Raw genomic sequence first — 26,631 nt, 5'->3', positions numbered from 1 at the left:
AGGTAATATACAGATATTTGAAAATAAAAGTTTGGGAGAAGGTGACTTCAATGTGATATAGAGGTTAGGGAGGATGTGGCTGAGGAGGAAGGAATGAAAATCATGTACCACATGTCAGTTGATTTCACATGTACCATTTTCTTTTCTTTCTTTCTTTTTTTTTTTTTGAGACAGTCTCGCTCTGTCTCCCACGCTAAAGTGCAATGGGCAATCTTGGCTCACTGCAACCTCTGCCTCCCAGGTTGAAATGATTCTTCTACCTTATCCTTCTGAGTAGCTGGGATTACAGGTGCCCCTCAACCCGCCCAGCTAGTTTTTGAATTTTTAACAGCGATGGGGTTTTACCATGTTGCCCAGGCTGGTCTCAAACTTTTGACCTCAAGTGATCCGCTCACCTCAGCCTCCCAAAGTGCTGGGATTACAGGCGTGAGCCACCGTGCCATAGCAAGAGGTTTATTGACCCATTTTTTTAGGATAAGGAAACTATGAATCGGAATAGTAAAGGGACTCAGTGTGAGATTGTCCAGGCTGTGAGTAGCGGACAGTGATAAAAAATGTGGACTCCACGCCCCCTACTCTCTCCATAACGTCTATGGTGCTTATATACCCGGACCTTATAGGAAAGGTAGTATTTTGGCAGTGACATCTAGGAGAGCAAGAGGGGGCTTTCCAGGTAGAGACAACAGGATAGGTAAAAGCAGCTCAGCAGTAGGAAAAATCACTTTGGGAAGATGTGTTTTGTGTGTGTATGTGAGTGTGTCCACAGGGGTTAAGGTTTTTCAATAAGTAGATCATTTTATGTTCTACAGGAAGAGAAAGGATGTTGTAAATGATTGTTCAGATATGGGGATAAAAACCTGATGAGCCACAATCGCAGCAAATGTCATTCCCTGGGAGCCGCTGGACATCCTCAATAATGGCTTTTGTCAGGTCTTCCAGGCTGTTCTCTCCCGTACTCTGCTCTCCACGGAAGGCCATGGTTAGGGCCTCTTCTTTGCTATTTGTCAATACTGATATCCATCTGTTGGCAAAAACATAAGAGGAAAAGGCCTTTATAAGAGCATGGCCTTTTTTTCTTTCTTTTTTTTTTGGCACTGCAAAAAAAAAAAAAAAAAAAAAAAATCTACTTTTGTCAAGTAATTCCAAAAGAGAAGCCCCCTTCCAAAATAGCAATAAAGTGATGAAAAACAAAGAAATCAAACTTGAAGGAAGATGAGAGTTAAAGAATGGAAAGCGACACATAGGGGAAAATGAGAGAGATGAGAGGAGCAGATGAGAAAAGTAAAAAATCAATATAACTGAGGACTTGAACAAATATACAAGGAGACTACATTTCTGTGTGGACATATTGAATAAAGGGAATGTTGGAATGGAGAGGACTCAGTGAGGGACCCATCCAGTGCAAGGATGAGAAAGAAAGAATGAGAAATGGAGAGGGGCAAGAAAAGGAGTTTAGCAAAAGGTACGTGTTTTCTGCAATTCCATGTCAGTGGGGACACTTAACAGTGAAAATGAAGGGGTATTTCATTAGCAGCCATAAAAACTTATACTTACGAAAAAGGCATATTAACATGGAAACATGATGACACTTATAGTATTAAATGAAGACTACAGATTATTTACTTATATACAGTATGACTAACATATGTCCCAAACAAAATAACCCTTTGTTACTAAAATAACCTAAAAATCCAACAACAGGGAGTTGATTAATAAGGCATGAAATAATCACAAAGTAGAACAGTTAAGTAGGCATTAAAGTGTACATTTTCAAATAATTTTTGGGTGACACTGAATAAATGCTCATAATATAGTGTTTTGTGAAATCAACAACAAAAAAACCTATTATATGATTGATAAGGTTTGGATTTGTTTCCCCATCCAAATCTCATCTTGAATTGTAATCCCCATAATCCCCACATGTCTGGGCAGAGACCACCGCGGGAGGTGATTGGATCTAGGCGGCAGTTTCCCCCATGCTGTTCTCATGATAGTGAGTGCATTGAGATCTGATGGTTTTATAAGGAGCTCTTTCCTCTTTGCTCCACACACTTCTCTCTCCTGATGCCATGTGAAGAAAGACATGTTTGCTGCCCTTCCACCATAATTGTAACTCTCCTGAGGCCTCCCCAGCCATGTGGAACTGTGAGTCAATTAAACTTCTTTCCTTTATAAATTACCCAGTCTAGGGTATTTCTTTATAGCAGTGTGAGAATGGACTAATATAATGATATAATCCCATATTTAAATATATGTATGTATTAAAGGCTAAAAGGAATTTCACCAATATGTCAATAGTGGTTTTTTCTGAGTGATTTTCTATAGAAAACAACTGATAGAGTAATTGCTCGACTTTGTACCTTTCTGTAATTTTTCAAAACTATAATGAGCTTGTATTACTTTCATAAATGAGAAAAAAGCCAAATTGATTTCTTAAGAAGAAAATAAAAAATATTTCCAAACCACTGTTAATTTTTTTAGTTACTACATAGACAGCTAATGTTTATTCTCAACAGACAATACAGAGGTTCAGAATTGAGTCTCTCATTTTTTTGTATATCGCTGAATGAAATGGATATGAAACAAAGCACTATACAAAAGATTTTGAATAAGCAATAGTGAGAGCATAATAATTAAAAACCAAACTATGTTTTTGGAATATGTGAACAATGCAAGTCACACCTTTGACTCTAGGTGGCGTTCACTTTCACTATGTTGGGAGAAATACACATATCACAGCTTAACTTCTACTGTGATTCAGAAAACCGAACATTTCAAAACCAACAGTCTAGGAATTCATACGCAGAAGGAATGGGGGGATTTTATACCTTTTAGAAGATTAAAACAGTATTTTTATATCAGTTAGTTTGAAGTTAGAAACTAGAAATTGTTTTGTTAAAAACAAATCAAGAACCTGGGTTCAACAGAACTGACCACTGCATTTTATCAGCGGCACTGATGTTACTGGACTTTTCATATGACTGCAAAGCCTCTGTTTTGCTTGCCTCAGGCATTATAGCATTTGGCTAACATTGGCCGGTATCTACTATGTACACAATTTTTAACATATAAATTGAACAGCCCAAATTCGAAATCCAAAACAGTTGTGGTCCCAAGCATTTCAAATAAGGGATACTCAACCTGTAGAATCTTCCAACATGCCTCTAAGTTAGGGTTTATAATACTTTATAGATGAGGAAACTGAAGTTATATGACTTGCCTAAGGTCCTAGCCTGCAATGTGTCAGACCAGATGGGAATAAGAAAACACTTTTGTTGACTCACTTTTTCAGAGTTCCTTCCATTTGCCTCTTTACTTAGGAGCTCATGACAAATAAATAAAGAAGTTGTCACGATAATCAGAAAAAGTATATTTAAAAGATAATTTTCTAGAGAAAATAATTCAAATTTGGTGGAAACAAATGGCTAAATTTCAAAAGGACCAAGAATCACAGTGATCATTTGTGACAACATTTTTTAACTTTTAAATTATTTTCAAGTAAGCATACTCAAAAGCATAAAGAATGAATAATTGTATTTTAATACTTTAAAAGTAGTTTTGAGTTTTATAAGATAAAAAATAACTCGGCACTGTGCTAAGGGCTTTACATACCTTATCCTCTCAAAATTCTGCAATCGAGGTACATAATCGCATCTTACTGATGAGAAGCCTGAAGCCAGATGATCTGCCTAAGGTTAAAAAACCACTAACCACTGTAGTGCATGTATGTAGTCCCAGCTACTGGGGAGGCTGAAGCGGGAAGATCACTCTAGCCTAGGAGTTCAAGTCCAGCCTGGGCAACATAGAGAGATCTCGTTTAAAAAAAGCCACGCTCACACCTGTAATCTCAGCACTTTGGGAGGCTGAGGCGGGCAAATCACGAGGTCAGGAGATCGAGACCATTCTGGCTAACATGGTGAAACCTCGTCTCTACTAAAAATACAAAAAAATTAGCCAGGCATGGTGGCGGGCGCCTGTAGTCCCAGGTACTTGCAAGGCTGAGGCAGCAGAATTGCTTGAACCTGGGAGGAATAGGTTGCAGTGAGTTGAGATCGCGCCACTGCACTCCAGCCTGGGCAACAGAGCAAGACTCCACACACACACACACACACACACGCCAGTAGCCAGCAGAGCCTGGACAAGAAGCCAAATGAGTCTAACATGCACCTGCTCTTTGTGAACTTTCCTCAGTGAGAAGAAATTTTTTCATTCAATTTCATCGAACACTTTCATATGAAAAATAAACTCAGTGACGCAGCGAAACTGCCTCTCTGTAACCTGGAGGTAAGTGAAGAACTAAGGCTTCCCTCTGGGGCATGTGCTTTCTTTGTGGACTGCCATGACCTCCTACAGCACTCAAAACAAAGTTTCCCTCTCACCACCAGCACCCAAAGAGAAAGCAGGCCAGGCACTGTAGCTCACGCCTGTAATCCCAGCACTTCGTGGGGTCGAGGTGGGAGGATGGCTTGAGCTCAGGAGTTTGAGGCCAGCCTGGGTAACAGCAGCAAGACCTCATGGCTACTAAAAAAAAAAAAAAAAAAAAGAAAGAAACATTAGCTGGGAGTGGTGATGTATGCTTGTAGCACTAGCTACTTGGAAGGCTGAGACAGGAGGATCACCTGAGCCTGGGAGACTGAGGCTGCAGCTGAGCTATAATCATGCCACTGTACTCCAGCATGTGTGACAGAGTGAAACCTTGTCTCAAAAACAAAACTGCAAAGTGCAAAATGTACAACTTCAGGATGGGCCACGTAATCCTTGTACTGAAAAATGTTAAGTCTCATGGGCAGGAAATGAATCTCTAACAAAACTGGGACTGAATTACCTGTTAAGTCCTAAGAGTAAATAAAATATTGAAGGCCTGAGTTTCAGTCATAAGGGAAAACAAAGTGGTTGTGTTCCCTGCCTCACCCAAATTACTCACCTGTGTTCCACTTAGGGTTTTGAGAAAGGGAAATGAGGAGGAGAGAACGAAATCAGATAAGGAGAAACAATATTCCAAGGTGACTGTGGAATTCTGTCCGGGTTCAAATCCTAGCTTACCGGACTGTTACCATGTGCACATTGTGCCTCTGTTTCCTCATTTGCAAACTAGGGACAAAAGTCCCTACTTTCTGGGGTTGTGAGGATTAATAAGACATGAAGTGCATTTAGCACATAACATCTCAGTAACTATTACCCATGTTTATTATAAATAGTACCTCTCTCTGAATCTGTGGGTGGAGGGCCAGGCCTCTGACTTCTTCCTTTCTCATTGACTTCTAGTCACCTTTCAGTCCACCAACTCTATACCCATAATACCAAGTCATCAATCACTTCCTTCCAATTTCATCCTGTTTCTGTGCCACCAGAGCCTCCTGCCTGGAGCATACAGTATTTACAACCCTCCCCTATGTTCATGAGCCAGTTCAGGCTTACCTTCCTCTTGGAAGTCATCTCTCAGCAACAACCCCAGGAAGCCATGAGGGTGTGTGTCCCGAGTCTATTCCTGCAGCACATGGCCTCCTCTGCCCTTACTCTTAGCACCTGCACTATGTCGCACCTATGACAGCCTCCTGCAGTAGAGATGCAGTTCCTTCAGGGCAGGGGCTCCGTCTAATTTAATGTTGTATTCTCAAGGCTTTGCATAGTCTTGGCATACAGCTGGCATTCATTAAATATTCAAATAATGCATGGCTAATTAGACCTTTCTCCTCCTTTTCCTTTGTCTTTCTACCTTCTCTCTCAGTTTTCTTTCACCACCCTGTTCCTCCCACTTCCGTATCTTTTCTACCCACGTTCTCTTCTCTTTCTGATCCTTTATCATTTCTCCTTTGAAATGGGAAGAGTAAAATTCCCCAGAGAAGACTGTGTGTGTGTGAGCAATAACAAAAGCAAGTAAGCAACTGGGAGACAGAAAAGGGGTGAGTGTAAGGCAAAAAGGGTATGAGCGGAATTCTGTGGCTCTCCAGAAATAAGAGAGGAACACAGCATGTATTCTGTGCCACTGATGGGACAGGAAGTTTGATAGTTTATCAAACTCGGTCCAAATTACCCCAAGTACTCATTAGAAATAAAAAAAAAAAGTGAACACTAATTGCCCACTTTAACAAAAACATCCCTCTCCCAAGCGGCTGAGATTTGTAATAGTCACACACTGCCTTTTCCAGTCTAGGCAGGCTACAGGACAGAGGAGGGAATAAAGACGGCTCAGGACCAGGGCTAGTGTTTTAAAAAAGGGGCGAGGGACTATCTAAGGTTGCATACCTGGTCAGGTAAGGGCAAAACTCCAACCCAGGAGTATGTGATACCAACCCGGTCCTTCCCACTGTATCAAGCTCCTTTTTATTGACTCTGTTCACCCCAGTGAAAGGCACAGGCCAGTGTTCCTTACTTTAGGGCCCGGCTCTCCTACTCCTCTTACAGTAACGGTCAAGTGTCCAGGTAGGCTGGCTGATATGTTTGGCCACCAAAAACTGAGCAAAGGCCCCTCCTGAGGGCAGGGGATGTGATTAAAAGATGCATAAGGCACGGTCCTTGTCCTCAAAAAGCCCTTGGTCTCTAGAGGGCTACAGACATGCACCACAGGATCACAGAAGGGTATGAAGAGACCATGGGCAGAGAGTAGGGAGCTATAACCCCAGAGAGGGTGAGGCTTGAGCAGAATCTTGCAGGAGGTACCAGAACTTATTGAGTAGACAAGAGGGAGAACCACAGACAGAGAAGAGCAACATGGCCCACAGGCAAGAAAGAAGCATGGAGCCACCAGGTGAGGTTCTTACAAATGAAAAGAAAATGTTAATGTATATCATAAAGAGAGAGGTGCTTTTTCAATCCAAGGCATTGCACCTTTATTTCAAAACTACTTACGCTACATAATCCTGTTCATCTTCTGCCTGAAAGTGATATGTTCTATTATCTAAAACAAAAAAAAGAAAAATAAGTGAAACCTTAGAAAGCAGGGTACTTTCAGGTATAACACAGATTTAAGTTCCTGGAAAGAAGACCAACCCAGTAAAAGTAGAATTTTAATATTATTTTAGTTTTACACCATTATGTACCAGGTGCCTCGTGTATATTATTGCTAATCTTCACAAAAGCCCTATCTGTTTCTCATTTTACAGACAAACTGAGGCTCCAAGAGGTTCAGTGACTTACACAAGGTCACACAGCAATAAAACAGCTACATGATTCATTCTGTCAAGATTATTTTTCTTAAGTGCAACAAGAATACAATGAAATAACCACAAATACCATGCAAACATCTGACACTGCTTTTGAATAAACAGTGAGGAGAGGGGAAGGTCCTATTTGATCCAAATGGATTTCTATGACAAACTGGAGAGTGACAGCTAACTCAGTATTTTGTTTCATTTTCAATTCAACTATTACTGTGTGTGTGTGTGTGTGTGTGTGTGTGTGTGTGTGTGTGTGTTTTAAAACCCTCCTTTTCAGAAATGATTCATTTACTATTCCCCATTTGTTCTGAGACTTAACCACGGGGTAGCCCCAACACCCCCGACACTAGGAATACTATGCCCCAGATGCTGGGGCTGCTCTCTGGTTGAATCAGGTTGCAGGAAGAAAGGTTCAATCTCTGCTATCCATGTAAGGGAAGGAGTGGCCTAACTTGGATACTTTGGGCAGGGTGTACATGAGGGAAGCTCTTTCTCAATATATTCAGGTTAAACTAACACATTCTGAGCACCTCCTGTGTGACTAGGCTAGGCAATCACACCCTTCATCTCCCCTGGAGACAGAGACAATGTGTATGTCAAAGAACACATCATGCTTAATATTACAGCTCATGACTGTAATCCTAACACTTTGGGAGGTCAAGGCAGGAGGACTGCTTAAGCCTAGGAGTTTGAGACCAGCCTCAGCAACATACAGATCCTGCCTCTACAAAAAAATTAAAAATTAGCCAGATGCGGTGGCGTGCACCTGTAGTCCCAGCTACTTGGGAGGCTGAAGCAGGAGGATCACTTGAGACCAGGAGGTTGAGGCTGCAGTGAGCTGTGACTGAACCACTGCACTCCAGCCTGGGTGACACAGTGAGGCCCTGTCTCAAAAAAACAAAAACAAAACAAAACAAAATAAAACCCCAAAACAAAACAAAACAAAACAAAACAAAAAAGAACATGCCATGGGTGGCAGTGCTGAGAGCTTTGGCTGAATCTCTGCTTTACTGCTGTGTGATCTTCTTTAGGTCACTGAACCTCTTGGAGTCTCAGTTTTTTCTTCTGTAAAATGGAAAACCGATAGGGCTTTCGTGAGGATTAGCAATAATGTATATAAAGCACCTGGCATGTAATAGATGCTCTATAACTGACAACTATTATTAATAACCTATAGATTCTCATAACTAGGGATTCTTGGCTTTTTGAAGTCATAAAATAATTCAAAATTTTCATATTTCTTTCTCATCAATAACTCAAGAAATCTCTTGGTAATGAAAATCACAGGGAATCTAAACTTCATACAGATGCTGCAGAATGCAGCTTCGACTACACCTAAAGAACCTCATGACTGATTTTATCTTTTGGGTCAGGACTGTTCACACAACTGCATCAGAAGGGTTTCAAAGGGCAGGAAAATATTTCTGTGCTTCTATATATAGATCATCCACTTTGGCTGTGGGTCTGCCTTGCTGGGCTGTGATAGAGAAGGAAGGATACTTAAGATTAGTGTTGCAGGATTTCAGGATATTCATGAGAGTCATTTCATTGGCACTGTCATCCTCTCTTTACAAAGAGGTCTCCTCTCAGCTACAGTGTGGGTCGGTAAACATACCCATGGGAACCAGTACAAGCACAGGTAGCCGGCCTAGAGGAACATCTCCCCCCAACTCTTTACACACTGTGAGGGCACAGGCTATAACCGGCTGTAGGGTGGGTAGCTCATTACACTCTCTCATCACAGGAGAATAGTAAACTCTGAACCATGAAGTAGAAGGGTGACAGGGTGCAGTGCCATCAATTCATGGAGGTTGAAGGCACTTCTGCTTGGAAGCAAGTAAATGATTTTTCCTTTAAGAGTTAGATTTTGCAGGGATATAACTCTGGGCAAATATGCTGTACAGATATAATGGCACATCTGCATTCCCAAGTCTATATCTGTGCTTCTTAACCACACGTACACATTATAATCACCTCAATCACCTAGCAGCTTTTTTTTTTTTTTTAAACTATGTCTGGGCCTTATACCAACAACTATAATTCAGTAGATCTAAGACAGAAAATGGGAATACACTTGGAAACATCTCTCCAAGGGGATAAAGCTGTGTACTCACAGTCAAGCATTGGTCTAGTTCAATGTACAAATCCTAGAATCTATTCTATTGCTGGTCAGATCTGACACTGCTATGCCTTGTCAATTGCAGGTGGGCTCAGTGGAAATTAAGAGACCCGGGGCATCTTTCTAGAGCAGCACATGCAGGAATAACAAGAAACTGTTCCAATGCCAACTCTGAGGAGTCCCGCTTGGAAAGCTGCTGACCTGGAGAATGGAAATGTGTAGGTGTCAGAGGCCACAATAACCAACTCAGAGAGAGAAAAAGGACTTACGTGATATTAGGTCAAAAGATTTTTTGTCTTCGGCATTAGGTTTTACTTGGCAGGTGAGAAGGTTCAACTTAGCTGGTTGCCTATTAGACTGGAGAAAAAGAGAAAATGGAGAAGTTATATACAGCTCCACTCTCATCTGCAGGTTCAGTGCCCTGCAGGGCAGGTATGCAGTTCAAAAGGCCTGCTCAGTGATACAAAAATACATTTTCAGCAATGAAGAAACAGACATCTGAGCATTGTTACAAGTTTGCTGCAAGAAGACAACAGATCTGTAGGTTTCTGCCCTCAAATATAAGCTGTAAGTTTAGTACAGTTTTATTTATCCCACTTGAATTCTGAATCTCATTAAAGATGGAAAAAAATTAGGTGTCCTACTAAATGTCTTTAAACTGTGCATAAATATCCTGGTGATTTTTCAGAAGAGAATAAAAAATAATCCACCTCACTTCCAATGAACAGGGGGCATGGTCCACGGAAATGCACCTTTCTGGAACCTACACATACCTAAGCACCAACAGTTGGCACTTTTAATGCTGTATCTTACTGCGAAACGTAGCTGAACTATATTTCATTTATTCATTCAAAATGACCCCAGTAATCAATCATCCCCAAATTGATCTCCCAGGTATCCACAGATTCAACAAATTTTGGTTGTGATGCAAAATTTACATTACTTCTCTCAGAAGTACAATGACAATTACTACCTGTGAGGCAATGCTTAATGAACCCCAATATCTGGAGAGAGAGAAAATTTGATAAGGATTTCATATAACTTATCAGCAAATCTCTTGGTCACACATATAAAACAGACCCTACAGTATCTAGATAGTCATGCTAACTTAGGAATCTCACCACATATTCACACTGGTCAAAACACTCTCCTGACCGCCCATGTCCAAGGTCACATGCCGGACAGTGGGTGATACTAGGATCCCTCCTTCCTGCAGAAGCTGACCAAGGAATGAAATGTTTGAGTGCCTGGCCTGGGCTGTGCTCGAGCACGAGAAGCCTGGAGAAATAAGCAATGAAACTCTTTAGTTGGATCTATGTCTCTGTTTCAATTGAGCGCTGTGGTTCTGAAAATCCTAGTACCAGGAGCATCTCCAGGTGAGGAATTCAAATTTTTAGGGAAAAGAGAGGGGGAGGGAGTTAGAGACAAGTCACATCGGTAAGCCTGAAACAACAGAGATGGCATACAAACAAGACAACTTCAATGACACACTGCTACCTCTCCTAAATAACAGGCATTAAACAATTTCTATTTATCTTCCTGTGTTCGCTGGACCATTTTTCAAGATCTTTCTCCCTCTATGATTTCAATGAGATTAGACATAGAAAACAATGCCCTTTGTCACATATCTATCTGTTCCAAAGCAAACTGCTTTGGGGGAGGAAGTAAGAGACCCCAGGGGATTCCGTGTTCAATGCATGTACCTTTGATTTAGAAATGGAACCAGAAGTCAAGTACAAGAGAACTTTGCCTAAGAGGAAACAGTGCTTGGGAAGATTCTTATACTCCAGAACATGTCACCAAACCTAGAAGCGGAGGCAGGAGCTTGTGGGCCTGCAAATTTTTCTTAGAAAACAGCTGAAGAGCCGGACGAGGTGGCTCATGCCTGTAATCCCAGCACTTTGAAAGGCTGAGGTGGGCAGATCACCTGAGGTCGGGAGTTTGAGACCAGCCTGACCAACATGGAGAAACCCTGTCTCTACTAAAAATACAAAATTAGCCTGGCGTGGTGGTGGGCACCTGTAATCCCAGCTACTCGGGAGGCTGAGGCAGGAGCATCGCTTGAACTTGGGAGGTGGAGGTTACAGTGAGCAACAGAGCGCCACTGCACTCCAGCCTGGGCAACAAGAGCAAAACTCCATCTCTAAAAAGAGAAAACTACTGAGTTTTGGGTTGCTAAAGGCCTCAGACTCCAAAATCAGAATCTGCAGCCACAAAGCAGGCTTAGCTCACTGTAAAAAGAACTGTTAGTTCTACATCTCATCTTTTTGGATGTTGATAAAATTACTGAGTTTCTCATATAAATGACAATGGCATATGACCACCTGAAAAGGCAGCGACCCAGTTAATGGTGAGGACAACTCTTGCTATGTTATTATGTTCCAATTTGGAAACCACATTCAAAGAAGGATGCAGAAAAGCTTGGGGAGATGAAGAGATGATTAAAAGAGTGGAAAATGGAAACTCTGAAGGTGAGTTAGAGACGTTACTTAGTACAGAGGAGGGAAAGCTACAGGGTGACTTAATGACCATCTTCAAGTACATGCAGGTTGTTATTGGGAAGGTTGGGCAGCTGTTTTCCATTAGCTCAGATGAAAAGAAATGCACTCCAACTGTAGAAGATGATTTGGGCCAGACATAAGGAAGAACTTCCCAAGCTTAAGTTGATTATGCATAATAAGAGGTTTCAGGTTTCTTAAGTAGGGAAGGACTGCCTTTGAAAAATGTAATAATTTTTAAGCTGATCAGGCGTGGTGGCTTGTGCCTGTACTCCTAGCACTTTGGGAGGCTGAGGCAGGCAGATCACTTGAGACCTGGGGTTTGAGACCAGCCTGGCCAACGTGGCGAAACCCCATCTCTACTAAAAATACAAAACTTAGCTAAGCATGACGGTGCATGCCTATAATCCCAGCTACTCAGAAGGCTGAGGCAGGAGGATCACTTGAGCCTGAAAGGTGGAGGTGTAGTAAGCCAAAGTCACGCCATTGCACTCCAGCCTGGGCAACAAGGCTACAGAACAAGACTCTGTCTCAAAAAAAAAAAAAAAAAAAAAAAAAAATTTAGTAATTTTAGACACTATTCACATTTGAACGCGACAGAAGGTTAACTTTATTTTTTAATTCTTCCAAAATCTAGGTTTCTGCGGTGTTTCTGAACAATCTTACCAACAGATACAACCAAGAGTAGATATAAATCTTAAAACAAAACCAAAACCAAAAAACCATACACTCAGCTGAGTATTAACTGCATTCAGGCAAGTTAAACAGCACCATTTACCTCTCATTTCTTTCTTTTCCTTTCTCCTTTTTGTTTTTATTGAGATAGGGTCTCGCTTTGTCGGCCAGGCTACAGTGCAGTGGGGTGATCATTGATCACTGCAGTCTCAACCTCCTAGCCTCAAGCGATCCTCCCACCTCAGCCTCCCAAGTAGCTGGGACTATGGATGCACAACATCACACCTTTTTTTTTTTTTTTTTTGGTTTTTTTTTGTGGATACAGTCTCTCTCCAAGTTGCCTAGGCTGCTCTTAAACTCCTGAGCTCAAGTGATCTGTCTGCCTCAGCTGGGATTACGGGCATGAGGCACCATGCTGGCCTCAGGTCTCAGCTCTCATTTCTTTCTTTCTTTAAAAAAAAAAAAAAAACTTTCAGGTTTGGGGTACCTGTGAATGTTTATTATGTAGGTAAACACAGGGGTTTGTTGTACATATTATTTTATCACCCAGGTATTAGGCCAAGTACCCAATAGTTATCTTTTCTGCTCCTTTCCCTAGTCCCACCCTCCTTACCTCTCATTTCTAAGCACAGACTATTTCAAAGTATTTTGCTGATAAGTAATTTATACCGTTTAAGTCATTCCATGATTGACCCACAACTTCAATGGTGATGACGTATGATGTTTATTCTCTTAGAAGTTTGTCAAATCTACTAGACTGACTTTTGCTACGTTAACATGAACCACATTTGACACAGGCACATCTTGCCTACACATAGTGTTCTTCTCCAAACTAAGCTGCCAGTGAGGCACGTGACAAATGGCCATCATCCCAAACGTGACTTTGAGGAGCCAAGTACACATAAGTTTTGACTAAGCAGCTGACATACCCAGTGCTGACTGGTCCATGAATACCAGAGGGGAATGGTATGCTCCACAGAAGTCCAAAAACCAAGGCATTTGAAGCACAGAAATCACTAAAGTAGTAATTGTAACTTCACATGTTTGTATAACTTTCCAAAATTTCAAAGCATTTTCTTGACATTCAGTACTAATTTATAGGTATATTGATTAGAGATGGTGTATAATCTTTCTTGGGATTTCAGCAGACTAAAAGTAAAACTAAATGATTTACTTTACACCACAGTGGAACAGTTTAGGAAATGCTTTCATATAATTTAAGTACAGCAGAGAAAAAAGAAAACAAAACAGAAGAGAAACTCTGGAAATGTCTATGTATCTACTGAGTCCTTGCTGTTGATTCCCATCCTGCTCAGAATAAACACACATCTGCGCCATGACCTCCAGGCACCAAATGCAGGCCCCTTCTCGCACTCAGCTCCTGTCACTCTGAGTTGTTCCTTTGGCTGAGGAGGGGCACTGGTCCCTCCTGCTGCTCACACTCGCCTGCAGGCCCTCGGAGAGCTCCCTGCTCACTCCCTGCAGGACTCTCATCAATCAGCACCTCCTTAGAGCGGGCGGTACCTGGCCTGACCACCTCCCCATAATGTTCCATTCTTGTACACCCTGCTGTATTTTCTTTCTGGCTCTTATCGCTCCTTATTTGCTTCTTATCTTCCTTCTCACTAAGGACACACACGTTTTTCTCATTAAAATGTGTTTGGCACACATCAGGTACTAGCAAGACCACGGCTCATGGCAGCCTTGACCTCCCAGGTTCAAGTTATTGTCCTACCTTGGCCTTCCTAGTAACCGGTACTATAAGTGCACGCCACCACATGAGGCTAATTTAAAAAATACGTATTTTTAAGAGACAGGATCTCACTCTGTTGCCCAGGCTGGAATGCAGTGGTACAATCATGGCTCACTGCAGCCTTGAACTCCTGGGCTCAAGGCATCTTCCTGCCTCAGCCTCCCAAGTAGCTGGGACTACAGGACTGCCTCACCATGCCTAATTTTTTAAATTTTTGTAGAGATGGGGTCTTGCTTTAACTGGTCTTAAACTCCTGGCCTCAAGTGATCCTCCTGCCTCGGCCTCTCAAAGTGCTGAGATTATAGCCATGTACCACTGTGCCCAGCCCTCAATAAATATTTACTATTTTAATGACTACATTCCAGGCATCTTATGTCATATGCTATCTCATGTACTACCTGTGAGGGAAGTCTTTAGTTTCTTTTACTAAGTGAAGAAATGAAGGCGCAGAGAGGTTAAGTAACATTCCTAAGCTCTCCCGGTGAGGAAATGGTTTGGATGGGTCAGAGCCCCCACTACTCCTCTTTTGCGTTCACTCTGCAGTCCAGCCTGGAAAGAAAGTAATCTGATATAGCTTGGGGAGTAACAGCTGGATGCCCAGCACACAAGAACATTTTCTCCTGATAACAGTAACGGTTAGAAGTCAATGAAGCAAAAGCTCCAAAGATTAATTTCTATTTTAATATCTTCTTGGTTATATGATTCTCCTCTAAGTATTTACTTTCATAATTGGGGAAAAGAGAAATTTTAGAAGCCACTTTGAAATTCCTACTTACTCATTCATCATATATTTATTAAGCCTCTACCACATTCCAAACACATCTGAAAAACACACAGTCCACGACATTAGGCATCTGCGGAAACAGACCTGACCGCATATGGGGCCCAGGGAGCCCAGGGACCTGAGTTCAAGAGTGTGCACCAAAGAGGTAGGCAAGGTTCCACACAGGCAGCCTTAACCTTCAGAGAGGACTTGGAGGAGGGAACACGGACAAACTGGGAAGCGTGAGGAGCAGGTCCAAAGGTCTGGGGCCTAGGAGGGGACAAGCTGCAGGAGGTGACACTGAGCACACAGGAAGGGAGACTCTGCATGTGACACTAAAAAACTCATATTCCCATTCACGACTCCGGCAATCTACTGGAGAAAGTGGAGTGACCAGTTAGACCTGTATTTCACGGGGATGGTGGTGGGAGAGGTAGAGGAGGCAGAGAGAGGCTGAGAGAATAAGGAAGATAAGCAACGAAATGAGGAGGGCCTGAATTAGAGCTATGTACAGTAGTGGTGCTGGTGGCCAGAGGCTTAAGACAGCTAGAAAAGGAGACTTTTAATGTATCATTCCACAAGTAACCTTTACCTAGTATGTGAATTACTCAGTCCAGGAACTTGAACGGTGAGTGAAGGGAGGAACACATTGTTCCTGAAGGCTCTCTTGAGCAGCATCTCTGTCAAAAGCTACAAGAGCTTCTCTAAATATAGTTATGACACTTTTCAAAACTGACAATTCTACAACTCTGTTCCTTCAAACTCTGAGGCTTATCCTTTTATAGGTTTTACTTCTCATTAAAATAAAACACATTCATAGAAGAAAATGAGACAGAGATAGTACAAAGAAGAAACCAAACATTAGTTGTTAATCTCACTTTTACATGCAGCAATAATCACTGTTAATACCTTAATTTTACCAAGATGTGTGTGTCTTTTTTTTTTTTTTTTTGACATATGTTGGTTCAACTTGTATATACTGTTTTGTAAACTGTTTTTCCCAATTAACAATATACACCGATGTCTTCATTTTACACCCCCTCCCCACACACCCTCAGACAAAAGGAAAACCTATTCAAGTTTTGATTTTGAAAATGTTTCAACCAGGAAAGCTCTGGGTACATTTCATGAAGAGAAGTGATGAAGATATCCCTTTGACATAATAGAAAGTGGATGTTCAGCTAGGAAAATCATCAAACGTGTAAGTAGAAATGCATGCAGAAACAGAATGCATTAATTCTAATTAATGTTTCTGTGTTTCCTAAAAGAAAATAAACACCGCACATTTGTCTTTAGACAGCTTAGTGTGCACCATGGTTCCAGTGTTGTTGCTGGAAGTGTAAAGCTGTTAACACAGGCATATTTCTCAGTTAGCAGAAAACAGCTGCTACTGGAATTAGTACCCAGAAATGAAATTATTTCCTCCCATCATCTTACTGAATTGCTCTGCTTTACAAACAAGAAGTGAACATAATTAAGTACTTGGAAAATAGGCCTGACCCATCCAGGATGAGGCTGACGAGTGGAAAGAGGTAAAAATGACAAAGCTCTCTTCACTTCCTATGCTAGTGCCTGAAAGCAGAGCTGCTCAGACCATTACAGTTATTTCAAAGTTTTCATTCAATAAATATTTAGTTAGACACCTACTGTGCCCTACAGGGACATACATTTTTGGCATACGATCAATAACCACAACAACCCCCTGGCAAGAAATTAAGGCACCTGCTGAACACTTACCACTGCAGAGAGATCTTATCTCCAGAATTTTAGCAATCAAGACTATTGGCTTTTGACCTTCCAGACAGATAAAAGGTAACAGTTTTTTAAAAAACTGAGCTCCTAAACTGCTAGGTACATTATATGAATTCTATTATTTAATTTTTGCAATGACTCTGTGAGTTAGGTACTGTTCCCAAACCCATTTCATAAATGAGGTAACCAAGGATCAGGAAGGTGAAGTAAACTAACCTATGTTTTACAAAAAGTAAATGCCAAAGCTGAATTCTGAACAAATCTCTTCTCACTTATCACACTGTTTCCCAGTCAAGACAAGCCCTTGGAAAACTTACAAAGTCAGTCAAAATATGGCTTTACGGTTTTGCCTTTTCTGGTTCTTATTGCCCTTAAATGGCCAGTTCCCTCATTTTCCCTCCAGATGCACGTTCCAAACTCCAAACTTACTACGCTGTGGTCACAACTAAAGCTCTTACATCCCTTGCATGATCCTTCAGACAGCGAAGAAGATAAGTAGCGATTATCTAACTGAAGTAATTCATTCTAGAGTGGATGACTGAATTCCCTTAACCCTCCCAACCGTTATTTTATTAATTTTTTTGTCAAACATTTATCACTGTATCTCCCAACCATTTTAATAAAGGGACTCATTTCCAGTTGGCATGTATATGTGATAAAGAAATATTTGAAAATGGAGATCTCCAAGAAAATGTCTTTTCTTGCAGCAAGGAATCTGTTACCTTACTTTTGAGAGGGTGTTCCACTCAAATCAACATTAAACAATCAATGCTACAACGCAAATAGAAAAAAAGAGCTTACTGGGGCTCCTGCTAAGACGCAGGGCTGTTGTTACTGCATCCAATGAATGCGCTAGTCATCCACGCAGACATTTCTGCAAATACGTGCTGAGTACCTACTATTTGATAGTATACAGAGTTTGGGCCAGTACAGGAAGAATTTTTAAATTCACATTTCCTATTTAACTACAGTGGCCACTTTATGTCATGTTTTCCAACAAGGGTACACAAAACAAAAACCTTTGGAATATTTGTATACAATGCATTAATTTGACAGTAAAACATCTGAGTTATGGATTTTGTTGTTGTTGTTTTTTTTTTTTTTTACGGAGTCTCACTCTGTTGCCCTGTTGCCCAGGCTGGAGTGCAGTGGCGTGATCTTGGCTCACTGCAACCTTCACCTCCTGGGTTCAAGTGATTCTCCTGTCTCAGCCTCTCGAGTAGCTGGGATTACAGGCACGTGTCACCACATCCGGCTACTTTTTTGTATTTTTACTAGAGATGGGGTTTCAACACGTTGGTCAGGCTGTTCTTGAACTCATGACCTCGTGAATGGCTGAGACAAAATGTGTTTGAGGCTTTTATTAGCCTCACACAGAAAGGGCAGTCTTTAAAGCAAGGGCATCATCATGTTGATGAGAACACAGCATTTACTCATGCCGGGCTCCATGCCATGTGTTTTACATATACTTGCTCACTTAATGCTCATAACCACCCTACAACTAAGTACCACTATTATTACTATTTGAGAGATGAGGAAAATAAGGCACCAAAAGGTTAACTCTGCCTTAAGGTCACAGCTATTAACAACAGAACATTAGGTCAAAGTAAAACTTTTTTTTTTTTTTTTTGAGATGGGGTCTCACTCTGTCACCCAGAGTGGGTACGGTGGTGTGATCTCGGCTCATTGCAACCTCTGCCTCCTGGGCTTCAGTGATCCTCCGGCCTCAGCCTCCCAAGGAGCTGGTACAACAGGCATGCACCACCACACCTGGCTAAGTTTTGTGTTTTTTTTTTTTTTTCTGTAGAGATGGGGTTTTGCCATGTAGCCCAGGCTGGTCTCAAAGTCCTGGGCTCAAGCCTCAGACTCCCAAAGTGCTGTGATTATAGGTGAGAGCCAATGTACCTGGCCTAAAACATTTTTAAGAAATCTATTATTGGCCGGGCACGGTGGCTCAAGCCTGTAATCCCAGCACTTTGGGGAGGCCGAGACAGGCGGATCCGAGGTCAGGAATCGAGGACCATCCTGGCTAACACTGGTGAACCCCGTCTCTACCAAAAATACAAAAAAAAAAAAAAAAAAAAAAAACCTAGGCTGGGCGAGGTGCGGGCGCCTGTAGTCCAGGCTACTCAGGAGGGCTGAGGCAGGAGAATGCATAAACCTGAGGGGAGAGAGATGGCCCTGTCTGGAGCGCGGAGACGACGACTCCGTCTTTTCTATTATAAAGAAAAGGAGAGAAAAAGCATCTATTATTTCATTATATTAGGAATGTGGGCAGGAGGTAACAAGACAGCTGATGTCAAACTGCAGGTTCCTTGGTTTCATAGATTCAAATTTGTAAATCAAGACTTTAAAAAAGCCTTTTTACCCCTTAGTAAAAGTAAAAAAAAAAAAACTTTTTACCCCTTAACATATACCTTCATATATGCTGAGAACCAACAGCATATACCGCAACCAAATGGTCACACTTTATAAATTTCTGGGCTCTAAATTAATGAAGTTTTATTCTACTCACTTGTCTACTAGAATTAGAGTCACACTGGAAGCATGCAAAATGACACACACTGTGTCAGACCTCCAAGGCAAGGTTTAAAAACCTCAATCCTCACAAGCTGTGAGTCCTGTGGTTTTGATCTGTAACCTCTTCTATATTTTAATTCTTCAATTTTGTCCTCCCTTCTTCATTTATGGAACACGTTCCTTGAAGGAGTTTCTACTAATCTCTGTTCAACATGAAAGCCAGAGAGATTTATTTGGCAGGCCCTCAAATCCTAGGCAGTATCAGCACCACGACACCCTTGCTATTCCAGAGGATTTGCCAGACTTAAAAATCAAAAGTGCATTGCTTGCTGTCTGCTGAAGCCCAAATGAGAAACTGCTATAAAACACCTGGCTTTAAAGGAGCCGCATGCTGGGAACCGAGGTTTTTTCCAGTTTGGAGGCAATGCAATACTCTGTTAATTTGGAAAAGCAATTTATTCATACTTTAAGGTCCATGGTAGAGTGGAGGGAGAAGTCTGATTTTGGAGGCAATCAGATCTGGGTTTGAGTCTAGGCCCAGGCACACATTAATACTGCCATGAGCAAGTATCCTGGCTCTTCTGAGTCTGATGCTGTCTCACCACGATGAGGGAAAACAATGCCAGCTCTGCTGTGATAATGAACTAGGCAATGCTTGACAAATGTCTGGTGCTCCACTTCCAAATGGGAGGCAGAAAAGGCTCTGGACTTTACCTTCTTGGGTTCATATCTGGCTCTAGCACTTAATGTGACTTTCAGGCTTCCTCCTCTTAAAAAAGGAGATTAACAGCTACTTCCTTGTAAAGGTGTTATGAAAGTTAAAAAAGAAAACATATTAAAGTGACTAGCATGTAATGAGTGTTCAATAAATGTCACCTACTTTCTTTTGAGACAGGGTCTTGCTCTGTCACCCAGGCTAAGTGCAATGGCATAATCATGGATCACTGCTGCCTCGACCTCCCATTTTCAATCCTCCTGCCTCAGCCTCCTGAGTAGCTGGGATTACAGGCATGTGCCACCACATCCAGCCTTTTTTTTTTGTAGAGACAAGGTCTTGCTACAATGCCCAGGCTGGTCTCAAACTCCTGGACTCAAGTGATCCTCCTGCCTCAGACTCCCAAAGTGTTGCTGGGATTACAGGTGTGAGCCGCTGTACCCAGACAACTATCTTTATAATTACTAATTATTCCCAGAATATCTCCTCTGATGGTGTCCCCGTAACTGATACATAAAATTCTATTACTATAATTTTCCCTTTAGATTAAGGCAGTATTCCTTGTTAAAATGCAATAATCTCTGGGAGAGTTTCCCAATAAGTCACTAAGGTTCAAAAAGAACATCAGATCCTGTTTAAGGTGGAAGCTCTATGGAAGTAAACTGAATGGGCATGGGCAATAGGCAGCGTGAGGAGGAGAAGAGGAGTCTAGGGCACACAACCCTGGTGAATGTGAAGACACAGAGCATGCAAACAGAGGGACTCCAGGCACACAGAAGACAGGTGAAAGAACTCAGTAACTGGGCACTTAAAATACGGAGACTGGCTTTGAAAGCAGCTTAGACCTGCCCACTGCTCTGACTTTATTGTTTCACTTATTAAAAGGGTACTGAACTAGAAGAAAGAAAGAGGTGGTGAGAACTGACTTCAAACTGGCTTAAGTTCTGACATCCACAATCCAGTTCACAAAGTTGACAAATATCACTATCACTGGCTTCAGATTTCTGAGTAACACACCTCCATTCTAGCCTCTCTATATTTTAACAGTAGCAAACAATGGTGGAAGGACTCAGAGAGTCTCTCTTTGGCTGAAGTTGAAGTTACCCGGTTAGCAATACTTGGGCTTCATCTCTAGATCAGTTAAATCGAAATCTCTGAGGGTGGAACCAGGTAATTCCAATGTACCGTCAGGGATGAGAATCACTGGATTCATTTGGCCAACTGCAGCCCCCACCAAACACCTGCAGTGGTTCATTCAGATGCAAGTGATGAGAGTTTTCATTTGCAATCAACTATATACTGATGCTTCTAATATGTAATCTTGTGACTCGAATAGTGAAAAGAAGAACCTCCACCAGGATTCAAATAGAGTAAACATATCTGCTGCATGTATTATTTCGAAGAACAACCTGTAAGACTTCAGCAGATAGATTTCTAAACTTATATTTTATAGAACTTGAACTTGGGAAGCCCTCTAGTAAACTTTTATCTTCAGGTTCTGCATTTGCAATGTGGAAGACAAAGATATTCCACAGTGACCCTTAGTTCTGGAAACAGCGCAGCTTATGTCATATGTCCAAATAACATTTTCTATACTAGAACAACTACATTTCTTTTGCCAGGGAACATGGCTGTGGAGAAGGTTCAACACCAGTGCCCTTGGACCTGCGGTTGCACTCCTTTTATTAGAGACACGGTCCTGCTATTTTGTCCAGGCTGGAGCGCAGTGGCTATTCACAGGTGCAATCATCACACACTGCAGCCTTGAATTCCTAGCCTCAAGTGACCCACTGGCCTCAGTCTCCCAAGTACCTTGGACTACAGGTGCACACAACCATGCCCCACTTGCAGATGTATTTTGAATTTTGTTCAGGAAAGTTAACATCTGGTCTTTTGTTTAAAAAGGCGAAGGGATGTTTGTGAATTCTGGTATCCAGAATATGTACGTATCAACAGCTTTCAAAGAGTGTCTTATTTGAACCTCTGAACTCTTCACAGAGGGTATGAAAAGTGCTATCATTTCCACCCTTATTCACTTCTCTTAGGTTCCACGAACATACTGTCCAGTCTCATGATTTTGGCCCATTCTCCTCCCTCTAGTGGGGTTGCTCCTTGCCTAGCTTTATGCTAAACTATCAGAAAAGCCTTCCCTGACGACACTAAAGTAGCTGCTTTGTTTTCCATTACAACCTTCTGCTCACTTCTTTTATGGGACTTATCCTTTGTTTATTCCAAGCTCCAGGAGGGCAGGGGCCACTAATTCATCACTGCTTCAATAGTACCTAGCCTAGAAAGGAATAAAAAAATTTCAATGGGCAGGACGTGGTGGCTCACAACTGTAATCCCAGCACTTTGGGAGGCCGAAGTGGGCGGATCATGATGTCAGAAGATTGAGACCATCCTGGCTAACATAGTGAAACCCCAACTCTACTAAAAATACAAAAAATTAGCCGGGCGTGGTGGTGGGCGCCTGTATTCCCAACTACTTGGGAGGCTGAGAAAGGAGGATGACGTGAACCTGGGAGGTGGAGCTTTCAGTGAGCCGAGATTGCACCACTGCACTCTAGCCTGGGTGACAGAGTGAGACTCCGTCGCAAAGGAAAAAAAAAAAAAGTTATGGGTAAATTATGCCCATTTTATATCTGAGGAAAAACAAGGCTCCAAAGGCTTAAGTAACTTATCCAAGGTCCTACAGTTTTTTTCAGGGGTTTGAGCCTGGGTTTAAGTGGTTCCAAAGTTCGCCCTTTTACACCTGACAGTGCTGTTTTCTAATCTGCTGGAGGGAAGAAAAATATTCTCATTCTCTTTTCAGTGACAATGAGGGTAAAGATGCGGAATCAGAGGACAGCCCAGGAGAGCTCCGAAGGTCAGGCACAGAAACAAGGTTACTGAATACATTGCAAAGAAGAGAGCAATCCATTTTGCAGGTCTCTTCCTGTTTCCTGTATGTGCTTTCAGTGCTTCTTTTAAAGCCCTGGCAGCTGACTGTTATCTTCAGGGCTCTGGATAGGGCAATAAAACAACAGACTTTAGATCCAAAGATCCAAAGGAAAGGGATAAGAGACACATCCAATTCTTGCTTTAGTGAAATGCCATGGAAGGTGACAGAGCTGCTGTTAATCCCTAACAGGCAGAAATTAAATTTCTATGAGAGAAGAGGTACCCCAAATGGGCTCTGTAAAGTACACTGAGCAGTAATGAAAATAGCAATACAAAAGAATTCCAACGGCCAGGTGCAGCAGCTCACGTCTGTAATCCCAGAACTTTGGGAAGCTGAGGTGGGCGGATCACTTGAAGTCAGGAATTCCAGACCAGCCTGGCCAACATGGTGCTAAAAAATTAGCTGGCTGTGAGCGGCACATGTCTGTAGTCCCAGCTACTCAGGAGGCTGTGACATGAGAATTGCTTGAGCCCAGTGAGCCAAGATGGTGCCACCGCACTCCAGCCTGGGCAACAAAGGGAATGCTGTCTTAAAAAAAAAAAAAAAAAAAAAAAAAAAGAATTCCAATAAACCAGTTTAAAATGGAAATAGTTATACATTAGAGTAGTAATAATAATAGCTGACATTTGTTGAGCACTAATTCTGCCCTACATTCTGTTCTAATTATTTACAATCAATAAACTCATTTAATCTTTACAATCACTTATGAATTAGGCCTTATTAATAGCCCCATTTTATTTAGACAGAAAATCCTCACTAGAGATTCAGTGTCACAGTTGAAATTCAAGTCTAGGCAGTCTGGCTCCAGGGTTTCAGATGCTGTAACCCTACCTCAGCTCACTGAGATGACAACAGCTAAGTTTAAGAAACACTTATTGAGGTCCAGGTTCTACAAAGTTTTAAATGCATCATCTTATTTAATTCTCACAACACGGAAGACAGGTACAGTTATTCTGTTTTACAAATGAGTAGTATGAGTTAAGTAGCTTCATAAAAGGCATATACAATAAGATGCTGAATGGGCATTTACTGCAGATGGACTCAAAAGGATGTGGTCTGACTCTGCCTCTGTTTAAAATGATCAGCCCATCAAGCAGGTGGACACACACACATTATCCACCTAAGAGGTGGAACATCTAAAGAGGCCAGCTGGATTTCCAACCCTTTTGAGTAAAACACCAGACCTTAATGAACTTCTGTGGGCTATTAAAAATACTGTTGGTGTTGGCTGATTGAGAAAAAAGTGACTATAAATTTAATAATTGCTGTAAGTGTTAATCATAAGGGCATCTGAAGACATCTGAAAGACGTAATATATTATTCAGGCAGTTTTGGATTCAAATATAAATTCTTAGAATACTTGCATTATCTTCATGACTAGTACTCCTCCTCCTCCCTTCCTGGAATCCCTTACAGCCTTCTCTACCCTAAGACCCCTGACTAATTCAAGGAGTATCAAGGTAAGGCCAAGGTAAGGAGTTCCACTGCAAAGAACTGTTCTTCATGAAACTTTCAAAGACCTAACAACAATCTGGCATCTGAGGAAAAAAACCCTATGATACAGAAGAAAGAGTTTAGGCTTTAAGCCTGGAAAACTGGTTCAGCTATTTACAAACTTCATGACCCTGAGCGTGAGACTTAACCTCTCTAAGCTTCAACTATAAAATGCAGTCTCATTAGAAAAGTATTCACTGAGCACTAAGTACACGTCAGGCAATGTGTTAGGTATTGAAAATTCAAAGCTAAGTAAGATGAGGTCCCTGCCTCCTAGGAACTTCCAGCATGGTGAGAAATGAAGACAGTGATGCCTATCTTGTAGGGCCATCTTGAAGATGAAGTGCAGGGTGCATTTTAAGTGCTCCACAAATGGTAGTTCTCTTTCTTTTACAACCCATTATTTAAAAGAATGTGACACTGTGGTTAATAAATTCAGGGAGTAGGGTTTTGAAGAACATAGCTGCTTATATTTTGAAATTCATTTTTCAAGATTACCACAATAAATATGTCAACTATAATTCCTATACGTTCTGGTGTAATTTGTTTTATGGTATTTATATTATAATGCTTTTAGTTAGAAAAAGCAAATAATTCAAAATTATAGAAATTAAAATAGTTTAGTGGCTTCATATAAGCTTTATACTTAAGTTTTGAGGCTGACTAAAAATTTTTTTTCTTGAGACAGGGCTTGGCTCTGTCGCCCAGGTTGGAGTGCAGTGGCGCAATCTTGGCTCACTGTGGCCTCTGTCTCCCAGGTTCAAGCAATCCTCCCACTTCAGAGCCTCCCAAGTAGCTGGAACTACAGGTGTACACCATCATGCCCAGCTAATTTTTGCCTTTTTTTTTTTTTTTTTGTAGATATGGGGTTTCACCATGTTGCCCAGGCTGGTCTTGAACTCCTGGGCTCAAGTGATCCACCTGTCTCAGCCTTCCAAATTGAGCATGAGCCACCGGGCCTGGTCTGAGGCTAAGTGAAATGTTTGCCAAAGATTTGGTGGAACTGGTATTTTGAAATGAAAGCATCTTATACTACATTTAGAACATACTAGATAGTTCATAGTTGGAAGCTGCTATCATTAATATTACTACTGTTATAGCAAATTCAGAGATTCACACTGAATTTGGTTCCCACAGTGCTGCATTACTTTGAATAGTCAGTAAAAAAAACTTATGTCTTAACAGATACATGAAAAGCAAAGAATTTATGAATGAATCTTCTAAGAATGGGCTGCCAATTTTTCAGGTGTACACAGAAATGTATTTCTCCTTAGAATAGTAAGCTGGGGAGATGAATCACCTCTGGTGCAGACCTTGCTTGGGTGGCCAAGCCAACAAACCCTGCACCATTAATCTAAATGAGTACTTGGCCCTCTCCTGAATCACTTTGATAAGAACAATTTGCAAAGGTGACATTGATGAGGGCCTTCAAACCAAAGAATTTTCATGTGTCCCAAACACCTCAAGTTTTCTGACAACAAAGGCTCTTCTCCCCACTTTTCAAAGAAGCCCTTTATGTTTTCTCAGAAAACTGCTGGCCTTGATTTTCAACCTAATTCTAATCAATGGTGTTTGCAGAGTCAGGAAAAGCCAGCTAAAACTGGCTAGAGACCTTTTTGTGGGAGCAGCAATGTGATTATGAGTGATGTAACTGGCAGCAAAAAAGGTCTGGGCCAAAGCCAATGAAAAGTGGGGAATAGAATAGCAAAAACAGCAGGAGAGAATCAGAAGTTAGGAGAGTAAGCCATTTCCCTCCAGGCTGCTCTGGGGGCAGGAGAGTGCTGATGTTTGTAGCAGGAGGGTCTGCTTGTCAACAGATTTCAGTATTGTCAGCAACATCCAATAAACTAACAGTAATAGCACTAATAACTGTTAACAGAATGGCCACACATGGCATGTCATCTCACTGAATTCTCATATAATCTTTATGCGTTAAATATTTTTCTCAAGGTCACAAAGTAAATGGCAAAGTTGGCATTCAGACTCAAATCAGACAGATGCCATAGCCCATTATCTTAGCCACTAAACAATGTGGGTGATGTGAGACTTACTGTTAATTCGAGCCTTAAGAATGCATATAAACAGTTGGTTTGGCCACAACGTGTTTTGGCAGGAATAAAAACAGGAGGGGAAAGGGAACTTATTTTATTTTTAGCAAATTTCCCAAGGTCATATAACTACTAAGCAGTGCCACTGATTCACTTCATCAACTATATGATCTCCCATCACTCTGCACTGCCTCCC

General features: G+C 41.5%; 1 protein-coding gene across 1 annotated transcript in view; it reads right to left on the bottom strand.

Moving 5' to 3' along the window:
• Nucleotides 1-26,631, bottom strand: part of ASAP1 (ArfGAP with SH3 domain, ankyrin repeat and PH domain 1) — a 399,491-nt gene that overhangs the window by 80,203 nt on the left and 292,657 nt on the right. The window contains 3 exon segments of the mRNA XM_017870527.1: nucleotides 858-1,021; nucleotides 6,850-6,898; nucleotides 9,546-9,633. Coding sequence (XP_017726016.1) covers nucleotides 858-1,021; nucleotides 6,850-6,898; nucleotides 9,546-9,633 — 301 coding nt within the window.

Source organism: Rhinopithecus bieti, unplaced genomic scaffold (genome assembly GCF_001698545.2).
Source record: "Rhinopithecus bieti isolate Rb0 unplaced genomic scaffold, ASM169854v2 scaffold_54, whole genome shotgun sequence".
Taxonomy (NCBI): Eukaryota; Metazoa; Chordata; class Mammalia; order Primates; family Cercopithecidae; genus Rhinopithecus; species Rhinopithecus bieti.
Note: the sequence above shows the minus strand (reverse complement) of the source record. Positions and strands in the feature narration are given on the sequence as shown.